Below are 11,561 nucleotides of genomic sequence, written 5' to 3'. Positions count from 1 at the left end.
ATATGCAGCAGGATACTAATGTGTTTACGTGTTGGTCGTCTGTCGGAGGCTGAAGCTGTGATTCAGGGAAACTGCATCAGGACATGTTCTCATTATACTGGAGCTGAGATGATTGACAGCTGTCGGCATCTGTTAAAGAATCAGGTTCAGCTGCTTCGTTTTAACAGGTAGTTTGAAAACTGCAGACTGTAAATCAAGATGGACGACGTGACGGCTCCCAAAATGAGGCCAAAACCTGTCGGTAGCCCCCTGGTGGCTGCCTGCAGTATAGGTCACAAACATGGCCTCCTCCACGTTAGCAGATCGGACGTGAAACAAAGATAAATGTTTGTCAAAGGTGGTTTCTGTCCTTTTAGGTCGTTTTCATCACACTGATGTTTGTTCAAGTGTTTCTCATCAGTTTGGTTTTAATTAGTTATTTGACGTCATGATTGACACATGAGACTCGTTATTGGTTGGGTGTGTGTGGGGGCGGGACCTTGATAACGTGGCTCCACTCCACGACTGCAAATGACGTCATTGACACAAGATGGCGTCCACACAACTACAGAGTTTGAGAGTCTTGTGAACGCTGCTGGTCTCGTTTAGTTTGAACTTTTCTGTCCAAACCATCCAAGACAAAGAGGAAACTCACTGAGCTGAGCTAAATATTGTTTAAACTATTCTTCCAGTCATATTTGTGGAAGTTAATCCAGCACAGATCAGTGAGATTTGATCTGACCTCCTCCTCCTCTTCCTCCTCCTCTTCCTCCTCTTCCTCCTCCTCTTCCTCCTCCTCTGTTCACACGTGACTCTGCTCTACAGCAGCAGCAGCGTTCAGGCTGGTGAACGTCTCGTCTCCATGTTGCAGGTCCGTCCGTGGTTTCTGCTCCAGCTGACTCCACTCGGTCCGCTCCGCACTCAGAGGGATTAAAACCATTAACACGATTTATATCAAACATCCACCATCGGGCCCCCCCCCCGTCCCTCCAGCTCTTCCTGCGTCCACAGATAATCTAATTGAGGCCGTGGCTGTGGGCTGCGGATCGTTACGGCTCGGATGCTCCTGAACGCAGAGAAATCAGAGCTTCATTAGAATAAGATGGATTGACATCAGGGTAAAAAAAAGAAAATTAAAAAAATTAAAGAGGAGGTAGCGATGGGGGGGGGGTGGAACAAATCAGCTTTGATTGGGTGGGTGGTCGGTGAACTGTTCGCCAGCGGTCTGAGTGCGGGGGGTCATGCATGAACTGAACCAAATCAAGTTCGAGATCCTCGAGCCGCTCATTAAAATTAAAGCGCTCATTACAGCTGATGGCCAATTTAAGGAATCTGGAGAATTTATCCTGCTCGCACCTCGCTCTCGATCTCACCACCTGTCAATCACAAGAAGCGAAAAAGGACCCCGCCCCCCCCTCTACCAAACACACCTCCTGGAAACGCCCCCACTTAGACTTTTATTTTGAAATTCAAGCTGGAAAACCCCCTAATTTTCTTTGTGACGCAGCAAAATATGTTTTTTCATCAGAGACGTCTGGAAACACGAGGAGGTTCCAGATCTTTTGGTGATGAGGGCCGACGCCGGTGTGGATGAGCTGTAAACAACAACACTGATCTTTCCACAGCAGAGTTTATACGTCATGTCCGGCCTCCTGCTGCTCTACAGGCTCCGCCTCCTGCTGCTCTACAGGCTCCGCCTCCTGCTGCTCTACAGGCTCCGCCTCCTGCTGCTCTACAGGCTCCGCCCCTCGCCTGGATGTTCCCACATGTTCCTGTGTGAACGAGTCGGACCCGACAACCTGCTGCTGCTGCTTCACAGACACCAACACATTCACTTCATTTTTACGACACAGCTCATTTCACAGTTTTCGTGAATGGAAGACGAACCAGCAGGAGGTGACACGACCCTTCGCTCTTTCTCTTCCTACCTGTTGTATATCAGCGATAGCAGCTTTGGCCTTGTGCCGGTTTCGACAGGCCAGGGTCACTCTGGCTCCCTTCCTGGCCAGGTGCAGCGCCGTGGCTTTACCGATGCCGGTGTTTCCTCCTGCAGGAAACAAACTGTTAACAAACATCCAAGTTGTTCTATGTTTGATCGATGGATAAAAGTTTAAATCAGACTGTAAATAAAGATGAACAACATGTGAGGCCAACACATCTTCTTCGCCCCCTGGTGCAGCACAGGTAAGAAACCCTGAAACACTCTTCAGAGGCCTGAACTACGAATCAGGATTTGCTGTATCGAGGTAAAACTTCAGGTTTAGTTCAGAGTTTTCAGTCCTACGAAGCTCGTTCACTTCCTATTCCTAAATCGCCATGGTAACTTATGCTGCACAGCTAACCTGCTCCAGGTTAAGTTGGAGAAAAGAGATCAAGCAGTACAGAAGCTCCGCCCACTGACCAATCTATTCCTGTGAAACATGACATCATCGTTCTTAGAGGATCCGTGTGGCAAATAGCGTCTCTGTAACTTACACATTGTCACAATCAGAGGTTTTACCAGATGTTCTTCCTGCGTTTAGCAGCTGTGACTGTTTCTTTTATTCTGGATCAGCTGTTTGTACTTATATTGTTATTACACAACAGTTTGACTTAGCCTGGAGCAGGTGAGCTGTTCAAGTTACCATGGTGATTTACCGATAAGTGCAAACCCAGCTTCGTAGCACAGACCACAGGTGGATGAAAAGATCCTTCTAGAAGACAGAGGGTGACTCGTGATACGAGTGAATGAAAGTGTGTGTGTGGTCGACACTCACGGGAAAAGGCCACTGAACTGAGAGATGAACTTCTTCTTCCTCCCGCAGGAAGTGAACCGTCCTCCTGCAGCTCCTGACGTAACAGCGACACACGCCCCCTTCTTCTTACAGCTGCAACAAGTCTGAGCCACACACAGAGACACACACAGTGAACACACACACAGTGAACACACACACACGGTGAACACACACGGTGAACACACACACACAGTGACACGCACAGTGACACGCACAGTGAACACACACAGTGAACACATACAGTGAACACACACAGTGACATACACAGTGAACACACACAGTGAACACACACAGTGAACACACACACACAGTGAACACACACACACAGTGAACACACACGGTGAACAGGCACAGTGAACACACACAGTGAACACACACACACAGTGAACACACACGGTGAACAGGCACAACACAAAATAGCTGCTGCCATGTAATAAGACGTTCATTTGTTATTTCAGTCTGCCACCGCACTCCATGGACCGAACAGTTCTGACCTGAGGTCTGTCACAACTGTGTCAACTTCAATAACAAACTTAAAATAGTTCTGTTCCCTGATTTTCTGCTGTGTTGTACGTCCAATCGGTTCATGGATGTGTGATGCATTTGTTGTATAATATTCTTGTCTTTGTAATTATGGTGTGTGTGTGTATGTGTGTGTGTGTGTGCGTGTGTGCGTGTGTGCGTGTGTGTGTGTGTGTGTCACTCACAGTCCTCCCCCATGTTGCCGGCGTCCTGCAGCCGTGAGCTTCTCACCTTCTTCATGTTGGTGAGAACCTGCAGGAACATCAGACACACAGGAGGTCAGAGGTCAAGTCTGCTGAGGTTTCACCAAACAGCTTCAAGTATCATATCAATTTAAAACATGACATAAAACATAAGCAAAGATTGAGCTAAAGAATATTATTACACATTCCAAGTGCTTCACTCCAAGCCACTTCTAGAAATTTCAATAAATACTTTGACCCACAGAAACTTCTGCATGTTCGTATTTATGCATTTAAAAAGGAAAATGCACATTAATTAACAAGTGTAGTGGAGTCCATCATATAATGGGTCAGATTTAATGATGCAGGCTAGTTTTCATCTGCAGGTTGATGGTAGAAAAACATACAAATACATGAATAACACCACAAGTACACACACAGTACATTAGAATCAACATGATACTGTCATGTTCTTATTCATCATCCTCATGTAGCCCAGTGACTGTGGAGCTTTTCTTTACTGAAGCTAAATGTGACGATGTAAAATAAAAACACAGTCAAATAAAAGTGTACGAGGTGAATTTATAGAACGAGAGTGAAAATAAATGATTATTCACAAATAACAAAGATGTACAGATGTAACACTGGTGTTTGTGGGAAACAGAGATTTAAGTGAAGTGACCTCGACGAGAGCATCGATTCACAACACAAGGAACTAGCTTCACTGGTTTTATCGGATTCAAACAACGTGTAAGAGAGAAAACGTCCATGAAGCTACTGTAAGTTCGGCTCCGTTCAGCTCATGTTCCTCTGGCTCTCGATGCTTTTATTCATTTCTGTTTCACACCGTCGAGTTTTAAATTTCCCTCTTTCAAAACACAACTGCCTCATTTCCGCTTCCGCTGCTTCTTCTTCTTCTCCGAGACTCCAGCTGACTGCTGCAGCGCCCCCTCTCTGCGGTGACGGGATAACACATCTTCTGCATTGTAACTCAAACAGAAGTGAAGGAAACACCAGGGTCCTTGAATCATGAAGAAGAAAATGGACACTTGAATTTGAATAAAATTCCAATCTGCAGAATCAACTGTTGACAGATGTTATTCCAACAACCTGTGTCCAGGGGGACGTGCATGTCCAGTGCATGTGAGTGGTCACGTGATCTCTGCAGGCAGAGACGTGTTGACGGAGATTCAAACTGATGCAGAGACAAACACCTGTGAGCACAGAGAGCGTTTTTAGTTTGGAAACGCCTTAGTGGTGTTAATGTAACTCTAAAGCAAGAACAGAGTGTGGGAATGGAAGAGGAAAACATTCTCCCCATTCCAAGTCAAACTCAAGGAAGTCGATCGCTTTGATTTTAAATGATCTGAAAACCGTGGATTTAAGATAAGATAAGATAAGATAAGATAAGATAAGATAAGATAAGATGATCTCTTTATTAGTCCCACAATGGGACATTTGCAGTATTCCACATTGTTGCACTTGCCTATAGGGGGCAGAGTAAGCTGACTGTGAGACATTACTGCAAGACACACAGAAGAAGACAAGTTGCAGAGATGAGTCGAAGCCCCTGGTCTGTTATAGGTGTGTGTTGTGTGCTCGGTGCTGCTGTTCCACCAGCTTCTAGGTTTTGCCAAGTCTTGCCACGTAGGTTATAAAAGTGAACGTTTTCTACACCACTAACTGTCGCAGTGTGAATAGTAAACATATTGCACAGGCAGATGAATCAGGCACAGTGAAGAGTTAAAGTGTTAGAGTGCAGTCCATAAGGGGTGCATAGTTTGTACTGGCAGCAGAGCTGCTGGTACATTTGTTTCAGGTTTTACAGGTTTTATCATCCAGCATCTCAAGCTCCACCCTCTCCTGACTCACCTGAGAAACCAGGAAACATCTGTTCCTCCCTGAAGAGACGCAGGCTGAAAACCAGACGATCACATTCACCTTCCAAACCAAACTAAACCAAACCAGACCAGACGTCCTGAGTGAGTCCAGCTACAGGAGAGAAGAGTCAAACTACAACCTGCCGACGCTCCACACACTGACCGTGAGTTTAACAAACACCTCGACTCAGACAGGAAGTAAACCTCAGTGAAGTTCGTGGAGCTGTGACTGACTGACTGTCTGTTTTCAGCTTCACCTGGAGACTCAATGGCTTCCAGATCAGAAGAGGATCTCTGCTGTCCCGTCTGCCATGATGTCTTCAGAGATCCTGTCCTTCTGTCATGTAGCCACAGCTTCTGTAGAGACTGTGTGAAGAGCTGGTGGAAAGACAAAGAAGTAAAAGAGTGTCCACTTTGTAAGAGAAGATCTTCAAAGTCAGAACCACCTTGTAACCTGGTGTTGAAGAACCTGTGTGAGACCTTCTTACAGGAGAGAGATCAGAGCTCTTCACATGCTCTCTGCAGTCTGCACTCAGAGAAACTCAGACTCTTCTGTCTGGACCATCAGCAGCCAGTGTGTGTCATCTGCAGAGATTCAAAAAAACACAGCGACCACAGATTCAGCCCCATCGATGAAGCTGCACCACAACACAAGAAGCAGCTTCAGGAAACTCTGGAGCCCTTGAAGGAGAAGTTACAGTGTTTTGAACGTGTTAAAGTAGAGTGTGAACAAACAGCAGAACACATTAAGGTCCAGGCCGGACTCACAGAGACGCAGATCAAGGAGCAGTTTAAAAAGCTTCATCAGTTTCTGGAGGAGGAAGAGGAGGCCAGGATGGCTGCACTGAGGGAGGAAGAGGAGCAGAAGAGTCGGATGATGAAGGAGAAGATTGAGGCTCTGAGCAGAGACATAACGGCTCTTTCAGACACAATCAGAACCACAGAGGACGAGCTGAGAGCTGAAGACGTCTCGTTCCTGCTCAACTACAAGGCTGCAGTGGAACGAGTCCAGCAGCGCCCCCTGCTGGATGATCCACAGCTGACCTCAGGAGCTCTGATAGACAAGGCCAAACATCTGGGCAACCTGAGCTTCAACATCTGGAACAAGATGAAGGACGTGGTCTCCTACAGTCCTGTGGTTCTGGACCCAAACTCTGCTAATCCATGGCTCGTCCTGTCTGAAGATCTGACCAGTTTGAGAGGAGGAGAGGAACAGAAGCTTCCTGACAATCCAGAGAGGTTTGATCATTACTCCTCAGTCCTGGGATCTGAGGGTTTTAACTCAGGGACTCACAGCTGGGACGTCCTGGTTGGAGACAGTATACGCTGGGCATTGGGTGTAAGAGCAGAGTCTGTCCAGAGGAAGGGAATCAAATTGTCTGGAACATGGAGAATAAGGTTCTATGAAGGTAAATACTCAGCAGTGTCACCATCAGCATCATCTGATCTCTCTGTGCAGAAGATCCAGAGGATCAGAGTGAAACTGGACTGGAACAGAGGAGAACTGTCGTTCTCTGATCCTGATACTAACAAACACATTCACACCTTCACACACACTTTCACTCAGAAGATGTTTCCATGGTTTAACACTGGAGATCCCTTGAAGCTGTTACCTGTGAATGTCTCTGTGACGCTGGATCAGAGCAGTTAGAGAGAAAGATTTTATTCATCATGTTTATTTCTTCAAGAGAAATCTGCTGAATCTAAAAGTTAAACTCGTTATTCTAAAGCTTTGTTTATTTCTCCTTTTACTTCTCACTCGTTTTTATTTCTCCTGTCGACTTTTCCACGTGTGTAAAAAGATTTCATTATTTTCTGATCTTTATCTTTGGTTTGTTTTTTACTTTCATGGAAAATGTTTTCTATCATTTAGATTTTGTGTGGATCCATGAAGTCGAGCAAACTGATGAAGATCCACATAAAAACACATTTATCAATAACAGCTGATCATTGTTCACATTCAACAAACTTTATTAAAACTCATGAGACATGATTCATGTTTAATCACATAAAGTCTGTTCACATATGAAATAATCCAACATATATGAACATTTGTCTGTTTGATGTGATGAAGCCAAAATGATTCTGTCTGTAAAAGTGTTTATTCAACAGCAGCCTGGTGATGTGACTTTAATATTGTGATAAAAATAATAAAAACTATGAAACAGAAACAGAGTTCTGACCTTGTTTAAGTTGTAGATGCTGCTGTCACAAACCGCTGAAGATCAGAGTTTGAACTTTGTGTCGTCTGCCCCAGTTTCAGGTCAGTGGTAAATTAGACTGGTTTATAACCTGCTAATCCCAGAGAAGCACACTGGAGCTCTGGACCTGCTCCGGATGTGACGCTGCCATCAGCTCCATCAGCTGCCGGCGACAGCTCGAGGTTTACAGACATACTCCTTCACAGTATACACAGTATACAGTAGTATATGTTTGTATTGGACCTGTGGTTATTGGTATTTACTGAATTTAAATGTATTGTTGCTCTTGTTGCACTGCTGAGCTGACCCGTCCTCGTCCAACACCTTCCACTGAACTGTTGATCCTGTGTGGAATCCTGCAGCAGCACAGCAGACACACACACACACAACCAGGCGATGGCGTGACGCTGAAACATGCAGGAAGGAGGAAGCACTTTCAAAAATAACATCAACAACAATGGGCCGCTGGAAAATCCCTTAATAAATGTTAAATGTTAATTTTACATTTAGCATTAACACTTGAAATCGTGTACAGTGCAGTGTGAGAATATGTACAGTGAATGTATCTGTGGCACCTGTAGAAAGATTTTTTGAATACATGTCCAATCCCTTTAATTCAACATGTTGTTTACTAACACACTGTAATACTTCTGGTGTCAATTCCACATTGTTGCACTTGCCTATAGGGGGCAGAGTAAGCTGACTGTGAGACATTACTGCAAGACACACAGAAGAAGACAAGTTGCAGAGATGAGTCGAAGCCCCTGGTCTGTTATAGGTGTGTGTTGTGTGCTCGGTGCTGCTGTTCCACCAGCTTCTAGGTTTTGCCAAGTCTTGCCACGTAGGTTATAAAAGTGAACGTTTTCACACCACTAACTGTCGCAGTGTGAATAGTAAACATATTGCACAGGCAGATGAATCAGGCACAGTGAAGAGTTAAAGTGTTAGAGTGCAGTCCATAAGGGGGTGCATAGTTTGTACTGGCATCAGAGCTGCTTGTACATTTGTTTCAGGTTTTACAGGTTTTATCATCAAGCATCTCAAGCTCCACCCTCTCCTGACTCACCTGAGAAACCAGGAAGCATCTGTTCCTCCCTGAAGAGACGCAGGCTGAAAACCAGACGATCACATTCACCTTCAAACCAAACTAAACCAAACCAGACCAAACTGAACCAAACCAGACCAGACGTCCTGAGTGAGTCCAGCTACAGGAGAGAAGAGTCAAACTACAACCTGCCGACGCTCCACACACTGACCGTGAGTTTAACAAACACCTCGACTCAGACAGGAAGTAAACCTCAGTGAAGTTCGTGGAGCTGTGACTGACTGACTGTCTGTTTTCAGCTTCACCTGGAGACTCAATGGCTTCCAGATCAGAAGAGGATCTCTGCTGTCCCGTCTGCCATGATGTCTTCAGAGATCCTGTCCTTCTGTCATGTAGCCACAGCTTCTGTAAAGACTGTGTGAAGAGCTGGTGGAAAGACAAAGAAGTAAAAGAGTGTCCACTTTGTAAGAGAAGATCTTCAAGGTCAGAACCACCTTGTAACCTGGCGTTAAAGAACCTGTGTGAGACCTTCTTACAGGAGAGAGATCAGAGCTCTTCACATGCTCTCTGCAGTCTGCACTCAGAGAAACTCAGACTCTTCTGTCTGGACCATCAGCAGCCAGTGTGTGTCATCTGCAGAGATTCAGAAAAACACAGCGACCACAGATTCAGACCCATCGATGAAGCTGCACAACAACACAAGAAGCAGCTTCAGGAAACTCTGGAGCCCTTGAAGGAGAAGTTACAGTGTTTTGAACGTGTTAAAGTAAAGTGTGAACAAACAGCAGAACACATTAAGGTCCAGGCCGGACTCACAGAGACGCAGATCAAGGAGCAGTTTAAAAAGCTTCATCAGTTTCTGGAGGAGGAAGAGGAGGCCAGGATGGCTGCACTGAGGAGGAAGAGGAGCAGAAGAGTCGGATGATGAAGGAGAAGATTGAGTCTCTGAGCAGAGACATAACGCTCTTTCAGACACAATCAGAACCACAGAGGACGAGCTGAGAGCTGAAGACGTCTCGTTCCTGCTCAACTACAAGCCTGCAGTGGAACGAGTCCAGCAGTGCCCCCTGCTGGATGATCCACAGCTGGCCTCAGGAGCTCTGATAGACGAGGCCAAACATCTGGGCAACCTGAGCTTCAACATCTGGAACAAGATGAAGGACGTGGTCTCCTACAGTCCTGTGGTTCTGGACCCAAACTCTGCTCATCCATGGCTCGTCCTGTCTGAAGATCTGACCAGTTTGAGAGAAGGAGAGAAACAGAAGCTTCCTGACAATCCAGAGAGGTTTGATTATTGCATCTCAGTCCTGGGATCTGAGGGTTTTAACTCAGGGACTCACAGCTGGGACGTCCTGGTTGGAGACAGTACAAACTGGTCACTGGGTGTAAGAGCAAAGTCTGTCCAGAGGAAGGGAATCAAACTGCCTGGATACTGGAGAATAAGGTTCCATGTAGGTAAATACTCAGCAGAGTCACCATCAGGATCATCTGATCTCTCTGTGCAGAAGATCCAGAGGATCAGAGTGAAACTGGACTGGAACAGAGGAGAACTGTCGTTCTCTGATCTTGATTCTAACAAACACATTCACACCTTCACACACACTTTCACTCAGAAGATGTTTCCATACTTTAGCATTATAGGTCACTTGAAGCTGTTACCTGTGAATGTCTCTGTGACGCTGGATCAGAGCAGTTAGAGATAAAGATTTTATTCATCATGTTTATTTCTTCAAGAGAAATCTGCTGAATTTAAAAGTTAAACTCGTTATTCTAAAGCTTTGTTTATTTCTCCTTTTACTTCTCACTCGTTTTTATTTCTCCTGTCGACTTTTCCACGTGTGTAAAAAGATTTCATTATTTTCTGATCTTTATCTTTGGTTTGTTTTTTACTTTCATGGAAAATGTTTTCTATCATTTAGATTTTGTGTGGATCCATGAAGTCGAGCAAACTGATGAAGATCCACATAAAAACACATTTATCAATAACAGCTGATCATTGTTCACATTCAACAAACTTTATTAAAACTCACACATGAGACATGATTCATGTTTAATCACATAAAGTCTGTTCACATATGAAATAATCCAACATATATGAACATTTGTCTGTTTGATGTGATGAAGCCAAAATGATTCTGTCTGTAAAAGTGTTTATTCAACAGCAGCCTGGTGATGTGACTTTAATATTGTGATAAAAATAATAAAAACTATGAAACAGAAACAGAGTTCTGACCTTGTTTAAGTTGTAGATGCTGCTGTCACAAACCGCTGAAGATCAGAGTTTGAACTTTGTGTCGTCTGCCCCAGTTTCAGGTCAGTGGTAAATTAGACTGGTTTATAACCTGCTAATCCCAGAGAAGCACACTGGAGCTCTGGACCTGCTCCGGATGTGACGCTGCCATCAGCTCCATCAGCTGCCGAGCGACAGCTCGAGGTATACAGACATACTCCTTCACAGTATACACAGTATACAGTAGTATATGTTTGTATTGGACCTGTGGTTATTGGTATTTACTGAATTTAAATGTATTGTTGCTCTTGTTGCACTGCTGAGCGGACCCGTCCTCCTCGTCCAACTCGTTCCACTGAACTGTTGATCCTGTGTGGAATCCTGCAGCAGCACAGCAGACACACACACACACAACCAGGCGATGGCGTGACGCTGAAACATGCAGGAAGGAGGAAGCACTTTCAAAAATAACATCAACAACAATGGGCCGCTGGAAAATCCCTTAATAAATGTTAAATGTTAATTTTACATTTAGCATTAACACTTGAAATCGTGTACAGTGCAGTGTGAGAATATGTACAGTGAATGTATCTGTGGCACCTGTAGAAAGATTTTTTGAATACATGTCCAATCCCTTTAATTCAACATGTTGTTTACTAACACACTGTAATACTTCTGGTGTCAATTCCACATTGTTGCACTTGCCTATAGGGGGCAGAGTAAGCTGACTGTGAGACATTACTGCAAG

General features: G+C 44.8%; 1 protein-coding gene across 1 annotated transcript; it reads left to right on the top strand.

Annotated features, from left to right (window-relative positions):
• Positions 1-5,605: 5,605 nt before the first annotated feature.
• Positions 5,606-7,064, top strand: LOC118112804 (E3 ubiquitin-protein ligase TRIM35-like). The gene has a single exon (XM_035162381.2). It carries the CDS (start codon positions 5,606-5,608, stop codon positions 6,986-6,988), a length of 1,383 nt encoding a protein of 460 aa, XP_035018272.2. The 3' UTR covers positions 6,989-7,064.
• The last annotated feature ends 4,497 nt before the right edge of the window (positions 7,065-11,561 follow it).

The sequence above is a fragment of the Hippoglossus stenolepis genome, chromosome 7 (genome assembly GCF_022539355.2).
Source record: "Hippoglossus stenolepis isolate QCI-W04-F060 chromosome 7, HSTE1.2, whole genome shotgun sequence".
Lineage (NCBI taxonomy): Eukaryota > Metazoa > Chordata > Actinopteri > Pleuronectiformes > Pleuronectidae > Hippoglossus > Hippoglossus stenolepis.
The sequence above is the reverse complement of the archived record's forward strand: the minus strand, read 5'-3'. Positions and strand labels throughout refer to the sequence as shown.